The sequence below is a fragment of the Platalea leucorodia genome (genome assembly GCF_965183815.1).
Source record: "Platalea leucorodia genome assembly, chromosome: 2".
NCBI classification, from domain to species: domain Eukaryota; kingdom Metazoa; phylum Chordata; class Aves; order Pelecaniformes; family Threskiornithidae; genus Platalea; species Platalea leucorodia.
Genome location: NC_138824.1, coordinates 95844753 through 95866638, shown reverse-complemented (window position 1 = coordinate 95866638; position 21886 = coordinate 95844753). Strand labels below are relative to the sequence as shown.

At 42.6% G+C, this 21886-nt stretch overlaps 2 protein-coding genes across 3 annotated transcripts in view; one reads left to right on the top strand and one right to left on the bottom strand.

Annotated features, from left to right (window-relative positions):
• Positions 1-632: 632 nt before the first annotated feature.
• On the top strand, positions 633-7457 carry GATD3 (glutamine amidotransferase class 1 domain containing 3). Of its 2 annotated transcripts, none has more exons than XM_082303889.1 (7): positions 633-830; positions 3022-3074; positions 3849-3962; positions 4335-4454; positions 5304-5396; positions 5727-5883; positions 6517-7457. In XM_082303889.1, the coding sequence occupies exons 1-7, from the start codon at positions 717-719 to the stop codon at positions 6643-6645; spliced, it is 780 nt and encodes a 259-aa protein (XP_082160015.1). In that variant the 5' UTR covers positions 633-716; the 3' UTR covers positions 6646-7457. The 2 variants fall into 2 exon arrangements, with proteins under 2 accessions (XP_082160015.1, XP_082160016.1); XM_082303890.1 differs by lacking the exon at positions 633-830 and adding an exon at positions 1578-1596 and having other exon boundaries at positions 6517-7442.
• A 204-nt stretch (positions 7458-7661) lies between these two features.
• The window catches only part of LOC309586640 (programmed cell death 1 ligand 1-like), a 39814-nt gene continuing 25589 nt past the window's right edge, over positions 7662-21886 (bottom strand). Inside the window, exons 4-6 of the mRNA XM_082303891.1 lie at positions 18190-18534; positions 16961-16996; positions 7662-14179 (exon numbers count right to left, since the gene is read on the bottom strand). Coding sequence (XP_082160017.1) covers positions 14076-14179; positions 16961-16996; positions 18190-18534 — 485 coding nt within the window. The 3' untranslated portion in view covers positions 7662-14075. The remainder of the gene's footprint in view (positions 14180-16960; positions 16997-18189; positions 18535-21886) is intronic.

The following is a 21886-nucleotide window of genomic DNA, read 5'->3' as shown; positions in this document are numbered from 1 at the left end:
GGCGTTGAAGCAGCACCGCGCCCTGCCTTCCTCCAGCGCAGGCTCGGACCGCGCCTGCAAACTGGCATCTTGGCTTTTATTTAATGTTTCTTTTATCCTTCTCTTTTAGAAGCAATACCCTATTTTGCAGGATCCTAGAAAGAATGCAATGAAGCTGTTGTATGTTGGTTTGTTTATCCTGTTTTTGTTAACAGCCATAGCCTCGGCGGCCTCTGGCTGCCCGTGCACTGGTGCGCTGCCCCTGCCCCGCTCGGGCCGTGCGCACCTTGTGGCTACCCCCTCTCACTTGCAAAAGGAACCTGGTGCTGCTCGGCTCCTCTTCAAAACGGCTCCCAAGGTTTTATTTCCACGCGCGTTTCACTTCTCTGACTGCTGCTGCTGTTTTGCCTAGATGAGCTCAGGGAAGGGACCCAGGGCCCGCAGGCCCCAGCGCGGGCGGGCGCTCCTCCTCCCCGCCTCCAGGGGGCGCCCCCGCCGGCGCCGCCAAGGGCGCAGCGGCCTCCCTGCGCGGCGCGGCGTGGCGCGGCGCCTCCCGCCCCCCCCGCGGCCTGCCCGGCTCCCGGCTCCCCGCGGCCTGCCCGCCCACCCGCGGCCTGCCCGGCTCCCCGCCCCCCGCCGCCTGCCCAGCTCCCCGCGGCCTGCCCGGCTCCTCGCCGCCTGCCCGGCTCCCCGCCCCGCCGCCCTCGCTCCGGCTGCCGCTCCCACCGCCCGCGGCCATGCTGGCCTCCTGCGGGCCGGCCCTGTGCACCGCGCTGCGGCGGGCAGCGCCCGGCGGCCTCGCCTCCTTCCACTACTCCGTTCAGCGCCACCGCGGCGCCCGCGTCGCTGTGGTGAGTAACGGCCGCGGGGCCGCGCCGCGCCGGGAGGAGGCCCCGGCGGCCGCGGGCTGGGAGTGGGGGGGCCCGGGGCAGCGCAGCGCAGCAGCTGCAAGGAGAAAGATTTTGTTACTGCCTGGGTGTCCCCATCCACCCTCAGCCCCGTGCCGAGCTGGGTTCGCTCCGGCGGTGGGGCTGGTGGTGGTGGTGGTGGTGGTGGTGGGAGGGTTTGGTGGGGCGTCGGGCCGAGGGAGGACTCGCCTGGTGGCGGCGGCAGCTGGGAAGCCTCCGGAGAAGCTGAAATTGAGAAGATAAAGCTGTTTAGAATTGAGTAACTTGGAGTAAGCCAGACCGGGAGCGGGAAACACGTGAAAATGGGCTTCTGCGTAGTTGTTATTGGCCTGGAGTTGAGTTACAAGGAACTGAACTTGACATAACTTACCGTGTAATTGGGGGAGGTACTGGCAGCGTACAGGAAAATATTTAAACTGGATTATGCCCAATTTAAAGCACGCGGGAGGTAGACCACGTTAAAAATGCACAAGAAAGCGAGGAGGCAGAGGAGCTACAGGTTGCCAAAGGAAAACTTAGGCTGTTGATAGCATCTCAAACGGATACAGAGTTTTGGAGCTCAATGGACCATCTTTGGAGCTCGAGCTTTGTGTAGTCTTAACAGCATAAAATGTAAAGAAAGAAGAAGGCGTTACGTGCATGAAGAAATCTCTGTTTGGGGCAGAGTTGGTTTAGGAATGGGCAGGAGGCCGGTCCAGATGTCTAAAAGGTAACTTACCAAGAATGCTGTTATTTTAGCAAATGATAGCTTTTTAAATGGAGAGTGGAAAACAAATGTTATTGTTGATATTAGCGACATAAATTTCTGACTATGGTAGAAAACAGATTTGTCACCAAGCAGGTACTGAAATAACAAAGAGAATAGTGGTTTTAGTACTTTAGTTTCAGTGAGTTTCAAAAACATTTGAAGTGTTGCTTACAGAAAATAACTTTAGCACACTTGCTTGTCTGTTTATTCAGTCTAAATTAAATGAAAGATTAAATAAAAAGTTGGAAAGTAGAAGGCAGCTCTTAAATACTAGAGCAGCAAAACTGTAGTTAGGATTAACATGGACAGAAAGACATTCATGGGCCTTATTCATTTGGTGAAGTGATGGTAGGGTCATGCCTGTGAGAGCAGAGGGTTGGATGTTGTGATCCGAAAGCCCCTTCGAGTCTGACGTTTCTAACTAAGACAGTTTCAGTTGTGTGTTTCTGTTCATGTATCTGTGATTAAAAACTTTCAAGCTTCTAAAAACTGAGATAACACCAGGAGAGAAGAGAGTAAAGTTAATAAATGGACTCTCTTTAACGAGATTTTTTTTCTTTAAAAGCAAACAGCCAAACAAAAAAAACCCACAAGAGTTCACATATATACTTTCAGGAACTAGGTAATTCTTTGAATTTTTTTGGTTTTGTTTTGTTCATATAACCTCTTTTTTCCCCTGGGTATTTTAAAAATGTTTTTTCTCATTGCTTCTACTTTGTGAAAGACTCTACCCCCACAAGGATAGCTGATTGCTTTGTGCTTTTTATTCCCCAGTGTGTATAAACAAACTGATAGTATTATTACCATGGTAATAAGGAAAAGTATGGCTAACATAGCATAATTGGATGAGAAGTGATTTAGCTATTGATCTCTGATGCAGATCCTCAGACAAAATGCAGCAGCAGGTAAAATAGTTTGTCCTAAGTGCCACCTCAAAGTGCACTTCTATCCCACTTCTGTTTGATGTGCATCTGGATGAGAAGGTATTTCGCATGGATATGGACGCTTCATGAATAGACGTATGACACTCAAAATAACTCATTGTGTGCACAATAAAAACAGACCTAAGGATATCATGTCAGTTTATCAACTCTGAGGAATAAATGCACAAGCCAATAAGTAAATACTAGTTATTTCTGAGACTTGTGTGTGATGGGTAGCTATAAATAGGAAATGCGAGTTCTGCAGTATGTCAAATGGTGACACCAGTGCTAATAGCATGATGTTGACTGGATTAGTAAAGAGCTTCTTGCTAAGTTGGGTTTTGTAGAGGGTGGGGGGAGGTTTGTTGTTGTTTGGGGTTTTTTAAAATCTTACAAGGCTCGTGAAACACCCTGTAGAAAGTTTTGTATCACCTGAAATATTCTCTTGATTTTCTTACTGCAGGTCCTATCGGGTTGTGGTGTCTACGATGGTACAGAAATCCATGAGGCCTCAGCGTAAGTTGCTTTATGAAACTGTAGGCTCCAAAAAAGTCTCCTTTACGTTAAAGCAGTCAGTTGAATTCAGTTTTGCACTCTCTGGCCGTCAAAATTGCCCTGAAAGATGCATGATGAAGCTTCACGGTTTTCTCACAGCGTAATTGGGAGCTCAGGCCACATTCTTACAGTAGTCGATGCCTGCCCAAAGATGCAGCATGATGCACACGATGCCAGAGCAGTGAGTTTAAGAGAGGCTGTCTTTCCTTCAGAAACAGAAATTCAGAGTTCCAGAATCAACCTCAAGAGAGTTAAGTAGAGACTTCACTTCATAATCACTTTGAGTTTCTGTTCCTGGGGCTAAATCTAACACTGGAATTGTTAATACTCAAGTCGAATTATTAACTCTTAGTATTCATTGCTAAGAGATGTTTCTCCTAGACCTGGATTAAAGGTACACATAGGTATGTTAATCGTGGGACTCTTCCATAACACCTGGGGACTTGCAATGAGAAAGGAAGTTTTTATTGTTCCCGGTTGCTTGCATAAGAGCACCGAACAAAGAAACTTGTATCTAGCTTACCTGACCCTGCCTCCAAATTGACTTTCTGTTCCGCTTTGCGCTTTGGTGTTACATACAGGGATTTTGCTGCTACGTGCTCAGTATGCTTTGGTAGGATGTGTGGTTTTCCTCTTCTTTCAAAATCAGGTGGTGGAATATTTGTAGCAAGACTCGGGGGCCAGATATAGCCTCTCTTCTAAGGTTTTCAGCATGTTTTGTCTCTGTTTTTGTAGCATACTGGTACACCTTAGTCGTGGGGGAGCTGAGGTTCAGATGTATGCTCCAGATGTTCCTCAGATGCATGTCATTGACCACAGTAAAGGCCAACCAGCTGAAGCTGAGTCAAGGTAAAGTCTGTGTTTAATGTGTTTTCCGTGGCTGCCGAGCGTTAGTCTCTTAAGCATTCTTCAGACATAGCAGCCTGTAACTGCACTTGTAGCACTTTGCTGACTGGCTTTACTAGCTTTATGCTGGCTGGTATTTTGATTGGAGAGAAAATATTAAATGAGTTTTCTGGACTTGATTATATACAGTCTCTTACTGCCTGCGTTTCCCAGTACTAGTAGTTTGGAAGCATCAATAGCTTCAGTTATTTAGTACCACTGTTCTTCTTGCTTCTTCCCTTCCTCCCCCTCCTCTTCCTCTGCCAAAATTTTCTTTATGCTCTTCTGTGCGCAAATGCTTAATTCATCTCATTGTTTTATTTCTGGATCTTCAAGGAACGTTTTAGTGGAATCTGCAAGGATTGCTCGTGGTAAAATTGCAAGCCTGGCTAAGCTTACTACAGCAGACCATGATGCTGTGATATTCCCTGGTGGATTTGGAGCTGCTAAAAACTTGTGAGTGCCAACGAAGCATTAGACTTCTCAACTAAATATTCATGATCAAGTATTCATAATCAACTATGATTCACACAATGAAATCAGGAAGCAATAAAAGGCCTTATTTACTACATATGTAACCGCTACTTAATAAGGAAAACTCCTTTTAAAGTGTTGGAGTTAAGTTGTGCTGTTCATGGTGGTTTCCAGTCATAACTCTTATTGGCATTGTCACATTTTAAATTTTCTGAACGGTGTTGGTGAGAATTCTGGAGTTTAGCTAATGCACAGGAAGTCCTTTTTCCCCCACCATTGTGGTGATTCTTTTGGGGTCTGACTGAGGGAAGTGAAGGTAAAACTGCAATACTTTCAGGTGTTCCTAGTGTTATTATTCTGTTTCTTCCTGTCTGCCTACCAAAAAGTCCCCTCTTGCATCGGTAATGATAAAACAACAGCTAGCTCAAAAAAAAACAGGGGGGGGGAAGGTCTTAGCCACATGGAACACTGATTATCTTGTTATTGACCTGCCATTTCATTGGCTTTGAGAAACCTGAATGTTATTTCCCTTTCCTTATGTATTTTTCTTCTTTGAAAACATTGTTGTTCCACCTCTTAGTAATCCTAGAAAGCTGATTTGATAATTCTTGTTTCTAGATGTTTATATCAGGTAAGGAACTTTCTGACATACCAAAGCCTTAGAAGTGAGTCATTTTGGCTGAAGCACTGCTGGTCAACTACAGGCATTATCAACCACCTTTTAGAAGCTATTAAGTTTGTGACGACCCTTGAGAGCCAGTCTCAGGGCAGATAGGCATCTCTATTTGTAGGTTTATACTAAGGTATGTATAAAGTTTCTTGTTGTGGCAGATCTACCTTTGCTGTTGATGGGAAAGATTGCAAGGTGAACAGAGAAGTTGAACGTGTTTTGAAAGACTTCCACAAAGCAGGCAAACCTATTGGGTACGTATGTTAGTTGGAGGGACATTTGTTTGATAGTGTGAGCGTGGAGGCAAAGTATGTTTTGTGGAAATGTGCAGTTGTTATTGTTGGAGCTAGAAAAAACATCTTCAGTTTTGTATCAATTGTAGCTTATTTTTTTTAAACGTGTTTTTCAAGATGTGTGTGTGTGTAGGTGTTTGTGAAAGAAGAGGCTAAGAAAATGTTGAGTGGAAGTTGCCTTGTGATGCCTTTCAGTTTTGTAAGACCATGTCCGTTCGAATCTTTTCAATTATGACCACGTTTTGAAAGAGTGCCATTGTAGAATCGCTCTTAAAATTCCTTTTGTTGCAGTCTTTGCTGCATTTCACCAGTGTTGGCAGCAAAGGTTCTCTCTGGTGCTGAAGTAACTGTGGGCCATGAAGAAGAGGAAGGAGGCAAGTGGCCTTATGCTGGGACTGCAGGAGCCATTAAAGAACTGGGAGGAAAGCATTGTGTGAAAGAAGTAACTATATCCTTTCCTGTTAATTTTCATGTTGACAGACAGTTTAGTAATGTGTTGTTACAGTAATGAATACATGCAGGAGCTATGCTTTTCCACTTAGGGTTTAGTGGGAATATACAGTGTATAGCAGATAGCACGTAATACAGTGCATTATTAGAAAACACGGTCTTCTGTACACAGCTGTGTAGTTAGAAGTCATTCTTAGTCATTGCCATAGAACTCCCTTGGGCACCTCATAATGCAGTAAATGCTGAGTAAATTTGCATATAAAACTGGCATGAGTTACTTTTGGTCAGTTCTCTTTGACATTTTTTTTCTTTTCCTGAAGGCTGATGCTGTGACCAAACTGTACTCAGGGACGTTTTTGTTACAGTCAGTAAGTTTCATAGGTTTTCTTGTGTTTCTGAGTGCCAGCATTCCCACAGATTGCTCTTGCAGTCTTTGTATTTCTGGCAAAAGTAGCTCTAGTATCTTGGATTATAGGTTGCAGCTGTCTACAGCGGGACAGTATAATATATTTGGAGGTGGGGTTTTTTTTAATAGGATAGTGGAGTTGTAAGGTTTTGTCAAAGAGGGTTTATGTTGCAGACAGCATCTGCAAGTGAGACATAAGCTGCGTTTTCCTTAACTCCCTTTTACGAAGCTCATGTGGATACAAAAAACAAGGTGGTGACTACCCCAGCATTTATGTGTGAAACAGAATTACATAATATCTTCGATGGCATTGGGGCCATGGTAAAGAATGTGCTAAAACTAACTGGCAAATAAAAAAAACCAACTTCAGATATGTTTAAATTTAGGGTGTAGTATCAAATATGATATGGACCAATGGAAACCTTTTCACCTGCTTGTCCTGTTCGTACTCCAGTGAATGCTGATACGAAGCTGATTGATTCCCAGCTGCAGGGTTTTCCATGCCTTTTCTGAGAGAGGGGCCTGCAGAAGGGCTTATAGAGTACAAGCAGTCTGGCCTGAGACACAGAGCATTTTCTTGAGCTTTTTCAGCTAGTGTGAGCTGTGCAAACGTGTTCTGAAACCAGTCCTCCAGGTGCACCAGTGTCAAATAATTTCTATGGGGGCAAAAAGAGACTAAAGGCCCTTTCAGGAGCAGAGGGCAGATGTGTTGTAGGGCCATAGCAGATGCAATAGCAGTATATCTAGTGGAAGAAGAATGGGATTAGAGAGGAATTAGTGCGTGGTTCAAGGTTTATGTGGTCAGGCCTATATCTGTGAACTAAAAGCTAGGGAAAGCAAGGGAAATAGACATCTTCCACATTCTAATTTTAGCTTGGTATTAATTAAAAGATTAATACTTTGTTTTTCAAAGAATTGTGTTTTCACAAAGGAGCCATTCTGAATATCAGTCAGCAGCAGGATACATCTTAACTGTCTCAACACTAGCACTTCGAAAAATTAATCCATTGGCCCATTATAGCTAAAAAGGTCTTGAAATGAAGGAGAAAATATCCGCTGATGTGACGCACAATTTTTAAGGGTAATATCCATGTTAAAGTGGTTGCATGACTAGTAGTGGATGGAAAAAACAATCTCAAATTATCTGCACTTTCCCTGCTTTAGGGTAATAAAGCTTTCTCCAAAGAAATATTGAATGTCTGCAATAATGATGTATAAATAAATTAACTTCTGCCTTTATCTTATCCTTGTCCCTTCACTTTTGTTTGACAGCTGCCCTTGATAACTTACACTGGTTGATACATTCTAGGAGTTTTTCTGCTTTTCAGTTCTCTTCACGTCTTTGAGACATCTTTTTCATGTAGAATCCAGCAGAGTCTCCTTCCCCCCTTCCAAGTTATTTCTCACCTTTCTATTCAGCAGGAAGCAACATTTATCAAATTCAAACAAACAAACAAACAGACACTCCTTGCCTTGTATTAAAGTTCCTTTTATGTGACAGACATGCTGAAGAGAACCCATATTTTTAAGGGAGAATTGTGCGCTTCATAAATGAAATCTACAAGCACTGGATTGGGTTGGAGTATGGTAAATAACGTCTGTGGCTGAAGACTTGCTAGGGATGTGGAATGGTTTTTTTATTGGAGGGACCAAAGAGGAGGAATGAAGCTTGAGTATGAGTGGTGGGCATGCTCAGCTTGCTCAATCAGTGTTCATGGAATAGGTGTTTTTGATTCTGGAGCCTCTTAGTATGCCATTAATTTTTTGTCACTAAAAAAAAAAATCACGTTTGGATTTAGAAGATCTGAATTTGTTCTTCAAAGATGACACTGTTTTCTTGGGAGATTTCATAGAGATCTCTTGTGCAGATTGCCAACTCCAGTGTGGTTACGAAGAGATCATAGACGGAAACCAAGTCGTCATGGTAGCAGGCATGGTTCATAAAGTGGATTTTGAACGTATTCTGAAACTCTTTTGCTTGTGCATCAAATTCTTTATGAAATTTTCAGTATCAAGTTGGTAAGAAACAGAATTTAAAACGCTGCCACTATGTAATTCCGTGCAAGTAAAGACTTTCCTCCGTAAGCTTTGCTTGTATGTAAGTGGATGTTTTTAATATCAATTTTATACACAGAGGCTTAGCAGAGTGTGGGAGGTCATTATTTATATAAAATGTAGTGACATTTTAAAATGTGTCTTTCCTATGTCTGCAGGAGTTTTAAAAGAAATTTGGTAGCATAAAGTATCATTGAACAGAGATGGTATTGAAATCCCTGGAGTAGAGGGAGAGCAGCTGCTGCCTGTGTTAGCACTACCTTCCTCTGCTGTAAGAACGATCTAATTTGAGTTCAACTCTTCCCATCAGGAACTGTGAGTTAAATCTTTCCTTTGGCTCCCCTCACCACAGCACGGTTGTGTGTATGTATTTGGGGTTTCTCATATCTGCAGTTCCTAGTAAGCACAGCTGGGGCGGCATAAAGCTTTCTTAGATTCTGAATCTTGGATTCAGGTGTCCTGAGGAAAAAGATTTTTTTGAAGCAATTGCTGTGATCACGCAGTGACCAGCTGTTGCAAGTTGGTTGGTAGATCATCCAGATGTTGCCTCTTTTTACAGTCCTCTGACATTCTTTCTTGAATCCAGATACCCAAATAATCTACTGTGTACCTTTCTAAGCAGATGACGCGGTGGTCATGTGGATCCCTGACCTGGTGGCTTTCAGGTTGGATTATCACAGTAGCACATGCTCGGAATCAATATGCAAATTGAAAAGCTCACCTAATTTGATATGACATCTCATCTGCTAAATAACAGCAATACTCTAAAATGATGGTCTCGATATCAGTGACTGTTTGAGGGCTAGGGCTGTGAGTTTAAAAAGAGTAACTAAGGAACCAGTTCCTCCTCAGGGCCTGAAACGTTTTTCAAGGTAGTTATAAAAAGCGAGCTGCCCATACAGTGTTGTCAGTGCTGGAAGCCTGGGCACTTGGTGGGGATGGGACAAACAGATACGCACCGGGGAAATCGAAGACAAAATTTTATTTTCAGAAATAATCACATTTTAGAGCATCTTTTTAGCCTTCTTTTTTTCCATCATTCAGAGTTAAAGTTTTTTAAAGGAGAAAGAAGCATGCGCCAGAATTGCCTTTAATTTTTTTTATTCTCTCTAATGCCACAGCAATGTGCTGAGTACAGACCTTTGCTACACACATTTTAAAATATTTTTTTATTAACAGAAGATCTTTTAACTTTGGTGGAAGATGGAAGATTGTCATCTTGGCTTTCAGCCAATGTGAATTTGGAGGGAAATTCCATGTGCATTTAGAGATTAATAGAGACGTTTGTCTGCCAAGCTGGGTTTTTCCTTTCCTTCCATAGGGCTGTTTGGAGCTGCTGAGGGGTTTGCTAGTTTCAGCCAAGTGGACAGAACTTTATGATGAATATGTTTTGTTAAATGCTATCAGAAATAAGAAGTGAAAGAATGTGTATTCTTCAAGCCTCCACAAGGAGGCATGCAATATATGGCTTATGGATCCTGCCAATTTTCATCTTCAGAAAGCACTGAAGAACTTTGTCCTACTGAAAGGGAGTGGTAATAAATGCCCCTTCTGCTTGTGTTGGTTTTCTAGTGACGTGATGGGGTTCACTTGTGGGGTGTGGGGAGGAGTTGTTACCTCTCAGTTGTGTTTCTGCCTGCCCCATTTTGCCCTCATTGATGCTTACACACAAAAACCATTTTATGAAATGTTTCTCTGCGGATTGTTGCAGTGTTCACAGATTTGTCAGCGGTGCTTTTTTCTTCTGAAAGCAGAAATGAGAGTTAGGGATTGAGATGCACTTTTCGTTTTTACCCTTCGGTTTGCGGCTACCACAGAGACACGTTTCGGATGAATAAAATGCCGGCAGGGGGCACTTTGTGAACAGTGTCCTGTGCAGGTTTTCACTTACGCGGGCACAACGTTCCAGCTGTTGTTTTCTGTATGACATTTCTGTGTTGACATTTTGGAGGCATATAGGGAATCAAACAAATACTGCTTTCTTCTTGTTTAGCAAAAATAAATAGGAAATCCAGTTCCATTGCAGTGAATGCATTTGTCCCGCTGTCTGGTTAAGACTCATTTCTTCAACAGAGTGACTTACTTATCTTCCTGAAGGTATGATATCAAACATACTTACATTAAGCTCTAAAGCCTTCCTGTGATATAATTATCACTGAAAAATGAGAAAAAGTGTAGTATAAAGTCATAAAATTACATAGTGGGGCTTTTTTGGGTTTTGGTTTTGCTTTTTGGTTTTGTTTTGGTTTGTTTTTAAATAATAATGCTATTATAGCCAAGGTGACCTAAAATCAAGGTTTGTAGGGAAGAACTTCTATTAGGTCAAGAAATACTCTTGGAAGGAAACACACTTCAAAGGTCTGTGTGTTTGCAAGCTAGCAGTATCTTGTATGTGTGTGTATACATACATAGTTTGGGATTTTTTTTCAAAGTGGGAGCGTAGATAATCCTCCATCTGCAAATAATTGAGAGTTGCCTGCATTCCAGGGCCTGAGTCTTTTGTTTGAGCTGTTTTTCTTCCTCCTTCCCATGGCTTGCAGTGGCTGAGGGGAAGCTTGCTTGTTGTATGGGTCAGCCTTAGCCCTCAGAATAACTAAGGAACTGATACTTGGTTATCTTTTCCAAGGTGATTTCAGTGGTGGTCAGAATCTCTGCAGAAAGAGATAGCGAGGGGAAGAGAAGGGACCAAACTTGGACAATCACAGAAGTTCAAACAGAAGTTACAATGAGGATTGCATTACCCATAGCAACACGATTTCCTGTTGCATATTTAAAAATAATCGCCTTCCGTGCTTATTTTCAGTATTTTTCAGTACCCTTTGTTGAACTGCTGAGTATCATGCTATATGAATGACTGCCGTCAGACTTAGCTGAAATAACGGTGAAAATTCTGCATCAAATGTATTGCATTCATTTCTTGCTGACGATCTACATGGGCCATTTCTCCCACATCATATGGAACTGAAAGGAGCTCAGCAAAAAGCATTAACCAGTTGAACTGACCTCACTGTAAAATTAAATAAACTACAAGATGAGCAAACTAACTCCTTTTTGTCTCTTACCAGTGTCACCGTCAAACATGAAAAAATGAACTTGCTTTTACAGCCATTCCTTTGCAAGAATAATGTGCAAGGATCTCTTAAGAATTTCTTTAATGTAGCAGATTATCAGCCTGTGCTCTTGCCGTATGAAATATGTAGGCGTGGGCCACCAAGGTACTACAAGTGAGAGAAGTGGAGATTCCTCCTTCTTCAATGTGTGAATTGGTTTTGTGCTCCTTCATTTTCAAAGCTATCCCTCTCGTTCACGATGAAAGTCTGGAAAACAGGAATTATATGCTGCTCGTGTTCTGCACGTTGAGTGGACTTTAAGACAGACGCGTGTTGTGTCATCACCCAGGCAAGGGCAAATCAAGGTCTGCTGGTCATTCAAACCTTCGCTTGCAGTCTCCTGGGAAATTGGAATGGCGGTCGTATATTACTACTGGGAATGGCATTAACTACAGCTCTGGGAAAATATAATAAACAGGGACGTTTAAACATCCCAAGTGCTGCTGCAAATCTGAGTCATAAAAAATTAGGGTTGTAAGCGATGTTTAGAGGTCATCTGGTCTTCTTCCCCCCACCCTTCATTCCTCCTACCTTCATCTGCTCATGTGCTTACTGTGATTCATGCCAGTTTGCACAGGCAGGGAGAATCACTTCTGAGGGTGAAAGATGCAGACGGCTGAGGGAATTGGGCATTCCTCGTAGGCATCAGCCAGCACAGTACTTGCTCTTAGATGTACGACTGGGCTGTCCCTCTCTGCAGCAGTGAGTCTCTGTTCTAGCCCTGCATGGCCACATAAAGGTATTTTAAGTAATTATTCATTTGCTTGCCCAAGAAATGCAGCTATATAGTCACACAGCTTGCATGTGTGAGTGGAGGTGCTCATGCTGTTCGTGTGCCTCAACACCTTCTGAAAAGTGGAGGGCTGCTTAAGTGGCTACTAGATTTTAGAAGTCATACAGTCCTTGAGATGAGGACAAGCAGCTCAGACTTTTGGGACCAACAGACCTGTATAGATGCCACCTTTTGGACTTTCTGATTGCACAGAGAGCCTAGCGAACTGTAGGAACAACTGGAATACAAATAAAGAATTCTTAGAGACCAAGCAATTGCTCTCATCAGGGCTTTTTTTTTTAGGTTTTTATTTTTCATCATCGTTTGTTTTGAAAAATACATGGAATCTGAGACAAACATTTGGAGGGTAGGACACAAAAAGACAGTCACAGTAGGTACAATTCTTACATTTGAATCTCTCTGTGTAGTGGGACTCCAGCTGTTACGCTAAGCTGCTCTGTACCCAGGGTAGCCTAAGTACCGACTGAGCTTCACTGCAGCAGCAGCACAGGCTATGCATGGGATTTTTTCTCTCTTCCCCACCATGGGGAACGGGCCCTTTGTTAAGAAAGCCAAAGATAACTATCTCCTTTACCTCAATGGATACCATTTTAAACTCTGTTTTATTCTGTTCCCCTCCTTGCAAAAACAATCCTGTCTTTCCTTTGGAAAGAGGGTGGAACTGTTCCAAACCAAAACAACTTTATGTGCATCCTTATGAGTCACCTCCCTCTGCTTGAGGGCTCAGCCAGGAGTGCGTCACAGTCGCCGCTGTTCACCAGCCCCGGTGAGCAGTTCTCCAGTTCTGTAATAGGGCGGCTGCTGCAGCTCTGGCCTGAAACAAAACTTCTGCACTTTCTTGATACTCTTGGTATACAGGATCCTTTCAATCTTAGTTTTACACAGGACATCTATGCTACCTGAATCGAACATTTCCAGAACTAAACCTGTTTAATTTGCATAGGTATCAGTTACAATTATTCTGACCAGTTTTTAATTCTTGTTTCCTCCAAAGGTGCTGTTTTTAAAGAAGTAACATTGTCACAGTAACAATTTCTTATCTCACAGTTCTAGCTTAAGAATCCAGCTTTGGTGCAATGATCACATTTACCTTGCTGTGTTTCATGACAAAAAGAGAAAATACTGAATTCAGCCTTCCAAAGCTTTTGGCTTATTTAGAAGTGAGTTTTGTAATAATACATCACTTCCTTCCCCTGTTTTGATGTTTTATGAACTTCCATCATCTTTCTCCGTCAGCTTCACCCTTCCGCTGAAGAAATACTACATTTCTTGTGGAAAAAAAAGTTGTTACAGATAGCCCATGACGCTTAAGAGTAAAAATAGAAGCTGAAGTTCCACAGGCTCAAGTTTCACAAGGTTTCCATCCTTACATTTCACAAAATGCGAGTGTCTTCCTGCTTCCAGTTTTTATCTGACACAGAGGGTAATTACCCCTTCTCCTCCTTTCAATTCTCTTGAAGGACAGCAGGCAAAAGATCTCACTAGGGTCAATTATAATGTGACCTTGTAGTTTTGTGAGTCTTTTATCCTGTCTTTAAAGCAAAACCACAAAATCCAAAATAAAATGTTCATACCAGCAGAACTAAAACTGAGCTCCAAGAAACAAATGAAAAAGCAGACTTGCCACCTCTAAGTTTTGCTGCCTTTTGTTTTGTGGAACACCAAAATGCGGGACATGAACGCCTAGTGCTAGGTCTGTTTTCAGCTGTTGGTGTTTCTTTCATGTGGCTCTGGAACAGTTGTCAACGCGAACCCTACAGAGCTGTTCTGCCCAGCGAGGTCCTCTGGTGAGGAGAACTTCCCAAAGAGAAGGTTGGCTTCCCCAGTTACAAGTGCCAAACTGCCAGTGTGACCAGGAGGTGGAAAGAGAGGGGAAGCATAGCCAGACACAGCACGTCAGCAGGGCTTCTGGAGGAAATCTGGCTGTGTCCTGAAAAAATTAAAAAAGTGAAAGTTGGCATGTAACTGGTGGCTTGATAAGAAGCGTATTTGGAGTTTGTGTGATATATTTTACAGGAATGCCTTGATGGAAGATTGTTTGTAGAATCATGTGGATTTTGGCTCATTTTCAAACTTCTCCTTTTCTGTGTGTGTGTACTATCCAGAAAAACCAGTTTCAAGGTACTGTGACAGATCATTCTTAATCCTTCACAGAAAACGCACAGACACTCAGCAACAATGAATACAACTTCCTTTTCTGGATGACTGAGAATACTTGTTTAAAATCCTGATAGAACAACAAGAACTAAAAGAGTATAAAATACATCATCATTCTACCTACTCGGGGCCTGAGGTAGGCGTTGTGATTAAGAGTCCATAAATAATGGTAATAAGTATTATAAAGTCCAGGCCACAGACACTTAGGTGGTAGCAGCACTGTGTGTTGCTGTTGGTGGGTAAGGCACAACGTGGACACAGGGCACAGATCACCCTTGCCACGGATGGTACCTGCAACCCATACTGGATGTAGTACACAAGTAAAAAAAGATTTTGAACCCCTGACCTAAGCAGTAGAGAAATTTTTCCTGTAAGTGTTTAGGTCCAAGTCCTTCTCTGGGAAGATTAGGCTGTATATTGTTTTCTATACCAATTCTTAGGCTGTTTCTATTGCTGTGGTATCAGCTTTCAGTATGTTGCTGCAGTTAACTTATCGCTCGTAGGAGTGCTTCCTCCCTTTCTTCCTAGAAGCAGTATGCGGTATTAACATCTAAAGAGCAAGTAAACATCGGGTAGTTCTCAGTAACACTTTGAAGTAAATGTAGGATTATAGCGAGTCTCCTGGCCTCTTGTGACCTCTTCCAGGCCTAGGCACTTTCATTTTTCCCAGAAAAAACCTTAAAACAAGTTTTGATTGACCCAGAAGGAGTCTTGCCAGAAACCGAGAGTGACAGTACAATTAGGCTCTTTAAAATAATTATGAAAAATAATCAATCCAGCAAATAAACAGAAATGAAGCAGAAGCAAAACAGATCAAAACTGTTTCTGTTTCATATAAAAATATTAAATATCTGCTGATCTGGTTATGATGACTGCAAAGTGTGAGAACTATTTCTGCACACAGTGTCCTTGTTCTCAGCAGGTCATTTAACTTAAAATAAGTCCCCTCCAAAATAACAACTAATACAAACCAGGTTATTTTCCTCCCTTTCTTAAGAAATTGCTGAAAATAGAAAAAAAAAATGGGAGCTGCAGCCGATGATTTTCCTTACAAGTAATTGACAACAGGAGCTGGTTTTCCTTTTTGCAAGAAATTATGTTTCAAAAGCTAGGCTTTTGTTCTTCATCCCCAAGCTCCCCAAAATCCAGCAGTACAAGAACCTTCAGGTGTCTGAAGTGTGTGATTCATTTTGTTCTCCTATAGCAAACTTGAAACACGCCTCCGTGTCCCAATCACTTTTTTTTTTTCCCAATGAAAATAGCTTTTTGTGGTAAGAAATAGTTTATATTGACAAAAAGCTGTCAGAAAGTTTTTGGCTGAGTCAAACATATATACAACTATCTCCTTTAAATACAGCCTACTTACTTTTTCGTTTTGAGAAACTTCATTGCTACCGCATTAAAAAGTTTCACCCTTGATAATTTCTTTCTTGTGAAAGGTAACAGCTAGTGATACTCTAGCTCCTGTTCTGTTTGCTTTTATAACATTATAATGTGGTGCTGTGTCACTGAAGGCACATGATACCATATTGAATTTAACTTCATGTTTTTTAACGACCTTTAAGCCAGCTAGAGGAGCTATCTTAGGTCTGAGAAGGGTGTTTCTATAATTTTTCAAGTTGTTTATTGCTCATGAAGTACAGAGCTGATTTTTTCTGTGTGGTCATGAGATAAAACACTGGAACATTTCTCCTCCTTAGTTTCTATTGGAGTTTATTGCTGCTTAATCTGGTTGTAACATCGTATTGTGCTGAACTTATTACGTTAACTGTAATATAATTATTATGTAATGGATTATATCTTTCAGCTACATCGAGTAAAATACAAATTGCAGCTATTGATTTTTATATGACAAGATGTCGCAGGTTTGATACCAGTTTAATATTTTGTAGAGTTAATATGAATAATTTGGCTTATAAGCAGGATTTTTATGGGAGAATTTACTGACAATGGCATGTCAGAGCTGGACAGCCTTTCTGTATTGCATTCAATCCAGAAGTGTTTCCAAATGACCCTAAGGTAGTTACTTCTCTGTAATGATTAAACCTAGACATTAGCATCTCCACTATGCTTCAGAATTGCCTTTGGATGAGATCTACCGTAATTTTCCCAGAAGAACTTATGTGGAGTCATTAATCATGCATTTTTACAATATCTATCATTTTATTTACCCAAAGGACCCTCCATATCTCTTGATCTGGTAGTTCATTCATACCAAGGTAATTTACAAAGGCCGTGACTCCCAGAACCAAATGGCTTCCATGTTACTTGGTTTCTATTGATTTTTATGATGCACATAATGGTGAGTAGCTTTATGGACTAGTGACTGCTGGCCCTTCGGTATTCCTCTGTCTGCAGTCTAGGTCTGTCTTAGTGGGGGAGATATTTTTCCCTGTCTGGGACAGCTGTATTTTGCTAGACTTAGTAAGAGAGCACAAGCACCATAAGTCTATTGGACTTTCTCTATTCAGCACATTTTACCAATCTTGCAAATTCAAATTAAAGGACTGGATAATCACTTAGACACTTAGCAGGTTAAGGAGTATTGCCCTACCAGAAGGGGAAGGAGCCTCCTCAGTGCTAGGTGGAGCTGGAAAAAAACACAATAATCAAAGTTATTTCTTTGAGCCTAGAACAGAAAAAGGGTGCTGATAATTGATCTAAGGGTTAGTGGTCTTTTCTGAGAAAGAATACATTGGTCAAACCAATTGAAAGTTTAAATATGATCACAGAATTAAATCAGAGGAAAAGACACCTTGCTGCTCCCAAAAATTAGATGATGAAAACATTTTGATTCTACATTTTCAAAACACTTTTTTTTTTCATTTTGAAAACTGAAAAACATTTCACTTTGAAATTTGCTGAACAAAAGCGTTTCAGTTTACATTTAAAAAACATTTTTCTCTTGAGAACGATGTGCATTAAAACAAAGATACTAAAGGGTTTATATTACTTGAAAACAAAATTTTTCTGTTTTAAGCAGAATTAAATGTGCGTGGTTGACCATAATGAAAGCTTCCAGCTCATGTATTCAAGCAAGACACCTTAAAAAACTATGATTTGTTTTGACCTGTATCCCCCCTTTTTAATTTCCTTTTTCACTTGGTCAACAGGTCAAAGCCAATGCCCTGTCATTCTGCTGGCCATGCTTGAAGGTAATTCAAGCATGCTAGCTCAGTTGTTTGGCATTATTCAAGCATGTGTTATGGTCTCACTCATTTTCCTAAGGAAGAAAAATAATAATTCTTGTTGTGTGTGTCCAGCCTTGCCACCAGATCCAGATCTTCCAGCTGCAAGGGAAAAGGTAATTAAGAACTGCCTGTCTTACATCTGAAAGGGTATGTGGCCTGGACTTTGGATCCAATTGCCAGAGATGAAACTAATCCTGCTTCACAGACCCAAGTGCAAACAGTGAAATAAACTCTCCCATTCCTCTGGGACAAGGTGGATCCGGGATAGTACGAAACCATAAATAACCAAATGCTTAAAAGGTGGGGAGAGCTCGTTATTCATTAATGTCTCCTGCGAAGGCAGGGGCAAGAGGCGGGCAGCTTGCCTGCAGGAGTCCTGCTGCTTCTGTGGATATGCTGCGCTGAAGCTTAACAAAAATGCTTTTTTTTTCCCCCTTCTCATTTATTCTTCCAGCAAAAGCAAGGAACAGAGTGAAACTGAGTGAAGATTTGCTTTAAAAATTGAAGTCATCCTAGATGATGGCCATATATGGCTTGTCAACAAGAAATGTTGCCCTGAACTCCCTCCCTCCGAATTAAAAATAAATCTTACCTGATACAAGGAGTTTAATTTTAGATTTCTGTGTTTCGTTGGGATGATCCCCAGTCTGTTTGTAGATACAGCTATATACAGCTGTGTCCAGTAATTGGACATTGGAGAGCTTTAAGGAAAAGTTGCCATGCTTCATCTGGTCCAAAAAAAGACTAGTTCTGCCATGGTAATGTTGGTCCTGGAACTGCAGCGAATCCTGCCCATTGTGAAAAAAGTGCACTACGATGGAGTCTATCTGCCAGTAGAGCATTGACTTGGAAAGGATCAGATCTCCAGGAGAGGTGGTGTTGCAAGGCAAAATGACGGTTTCTCCAACAAACGCATGGCACGTTGTGTCTGGTTGACCTGGAATAAAAAACAGACGAGTTTCTCAGAGCGAAGCAGAGCTAGGGACACCAGGTTTGCTATAATTTGGCTTCATCACATCGTTATTGCCTCTCTTCTTCCCCCTTCTTCTGCCTGTGTCCTCCTGCTCCCAGCCAGGCAGGCGGCAGTATGTGCTGTGTGTGCTCAGTGCCCAGCCAGCTGTGCAGCAGGACAGATGTTGCTGTGTGCAAGTTGCCTTCACTTTGTCAGTGTGGGTGCTGCTTGAACTTGTCTCCTTAGCTGGTGATTTTCCTCCCAGCTTCTGGGGATCTTAGTCTTTGAGATCAGGTGTCTGATTTGATTTTAATTGATCGGTCAGTTCACAAGAGGAAAAGGGGATGCAGGGAAGCGAAGATGGGTGGACATGATTAAGCAAGTTTTGGTTTTGTAGAAAGTCTGGCTGAAAAAAGAAGCAGTGTGAAAAGGGTGTTACATCAGCAAGAGAAAAGTCCTGGATGAGTTTGGTCTCCCCCAACTCCCATTGCTCACCTATCAGATCGTGGCTCCCGATTTGTAAATAAGGTGCTAGAGGCCCCCATCGCCCTTCCCCTGTGACATCTTGCAGAGGGTCTGACAGAACAGGGCTTTTTTCTGCAGGTCTGGCTTGGTGCGCTCTTGCTAACACCTGTCCTGTGGCCTCTCGTACTCTTTGGTATCGTTATTCTCCCAGTACTCCAGCAAGAAGGTCTGTCATGCCCACTTTAGGGAAATGACTTTTCCAAGGCCTCGGGGAGACAGATACTTGGTACGGGTGGCCTGGACATCGGGCAGAGATGTTGCCAACCTTACCGACCAATTCCAGCACAAGCAAGAACCGGGGTGAGGGTAGCCTGCTGGTGAACAAACAGGCGGACAGGCAGGGAAGGAAGCCAGATGCATCTCGCTTATACACATCCAATAACTTTGATACTAACTATTTTTACAAATTCTTCCAAGTTAGTTGAAAGTATATGAAAACTAAGTAGGGGAGTCTGCCACTATCATGTAGGACAACTCTTACTAGGTAGTGGTGTCATATTTTCTAGGGGAAGACTGGGTTATGGAGAAGAAGGTTTCTATGCATTTATAAAGCATAGACAACTAGGTATTTTCAGCACAGAATGCGGGCTTAAATTAACACTTTGACCAAACCTCTTTCATAATATGATTTTATAAATTAAAATGCAGATGAATTAATTTGGATGGAAAACTCATCCCCAGCAGGGAGCAGAACAAAAGCAGCATGAGTCTGCGATTCTGCCAAGAAGAAAAGCTAAAATTCACTGTGAAACAACTCAATCTGTTCTCATGGCCAAAGTTCTGTGAAGCATAAGGGGTAAGTAATCAGCCTAAATATAGAAATAAATGTTCTTGGTTGCAGCGTGGTCATTCCTGTGTTCTAGGCCTGCACCAGCTCTGTGCATATATTGGGCTAGAGAGCAAAGAGAGTCCCAGTTCCCCCGTGAAGTCACTGACATCAGCCAGGACCAGCTTGCTACATGCTCAGGCCTCTGTTTCAATATTAATCAGTGTCTGTTTTGAGGCTTGTTTGGTGTCACATTGTGTCCATCCAGACAGACACAAAAGCAGAAGGAAAACTGTGATTCACAAAGCTAAATCGCAGAGCCAAGTAAGTGCCTTCCATTACAACTCTATCACCAAACATCTGCTTTCCTTAGGTTTTCAGATTTTTCAGCTGAAAATCCCACTCCACTTTTGCCCCAAAATGTAAACTTTTAGCCGGAAAAAGCACATATCCCCAGTGCTATTTCTAGTTGTCGGTGGAAGGAGACTGCCCTTACTGCGTGGAGAGCTCAACCATTTTCAGACTGTATCAGTAGCTGAGCAGCTTTTGCTTCTCAAGGAGAACCTCAATTACAATGCTATCCAAACAACGCTCTTATTTTATTTATAATAAAGGTCAGCCTCCACTGTACTGTAACCTTACTGCCACAGCACATAGGACCCTACACTCCCCAAGGAGACTGCCTCAGCCCTGCAATTAGTGGCATGGCCAGGCAGGGCCATCAGCTGTACCCAGCACACCTGGAAGGGCCACCACCAGCTGAGGAAGGGCAGGCAGGGGAGGGGGCAGCCTGAGACCCGTCCCTGAGCTGTTTGGGCCTGGGGAGCCAAGTAAGGCTGTGCTCAGCAGAGTCTCTCTGAGGCAAGGCCGTGTCTGAAAGCGGAGTGTGGTTATGGCTGACCGTGGTTACCTAAGCATGGCGGGGAGATGAGTGTGCCTGAAGCTGCTGCAGGTGTTTTGTAAGCCCTGGAAGAAGTGAGCCTCCAGAAGAGCCTTCTGGTGGGAAGAGTCCTGTCCACAGGATGCCATTAGGAGAGAGAGTGCTTGCAACATATGGTGTTGCACATGGATGAAGAAAAGATAATCCTGAAGTCAACAAAATTTGTAGCTCTATTCAGAAAAATGGACAATAAGCATTTGCTTAATGAGCAAAAGAAGGAGAAAGAGTGTTGGTCCTATCTCCTGATTGCAGTCTGTTGTGGTTTAACTCCAGCCGGCAACTAAGCACCACGCAGCTGCTCGCTCACTGCCCCCCCCATAGGATGGGGGAGAGAATCAAAAGAGTAAAAGTGAGAAAACTCACGGGTTGAGATAAAGACAGTTTAATAGGTAAAGCAAAAGCTGCACATGCAAGCAAAGCAAAGCAAGGAATTCATTCACTACTTCCCATCGGCAGGCAGGTGTTCAGCCATCTCCAGGAAAGCAGGGATCCATCATGCGTAACGGTTACTTGGGAAGACAGAACGCCATCACTCCAAACGTCCCCCCCTTCCTTCTTCTTCCCCCAGTTTATATACTGAGCATGACGCCATACGGTATGGCATAGCCCTTTGGCCAGTCTGGGTCAGCTGTCCTGGCTGTGCTCCCTTCCAGCTTCTTGTGCACCGGGCAGAGCATGGGAAGCTGGAAAGTCCTTGACTGGTGTAAGCACTGCTCAGCAAGAACCAAAACATCAGTGTGTTATCAACATTATTCTCATCCTAAATACAAACCACAGCACTATACCAGCTACTAAGAAGAAAATTAACTCTATCCCAGCTGAAACCAGGACACAGTCACTTCTAAATTTGATATTGGTTTTAGAAGTGCATCTATTTGCTTTTTGGTTCTTTTTCTGAAGACGGAGGCCAGCAGTGCCCAGCATGCCTGAGCCTAGCATAACCGTTCCTTTCCTGCATAATACAGTGTACAAACATTGTAATGCTTGTGATGACTCTATAAAACACCCATGGGGTTCAATCCACCCTGCCCTATGCTGCTGTCAGTTGGTAAAACCAGGGCAGCAGGAGGCAAAAGAGGAGGCACTGCTGAAGTTGCCTGGGACAA

What these genes read in the sequence shown, in the direction of transcription:
- GATD3 (XM_082303889.1), top strand. Translation starts at nt 717, where the DNA reads ATGCTGGCCTCCTGCGGGCCGGCCCTGTGCACCGCGCTGCGGCGGGCA. An exon ending in TTTGGAGCTGCTAAAAACTT is followed by an intron (nt 4,455 to 5,303) that starts GTGAGTGCCAAC and finishes TTGTTGTGGCAG; the next exon opens with ATCTACCTTTGCTGTTGATG. An exon ending in ATTGTGTGAAAGAAGTAACT is followed by an intron (nt 5,884 to 6,516) that starts ATATCCTTTCCT and finishes ACTCCCTTTTAC; the next exon opens with GAAGCTCATGTGGATACAAA.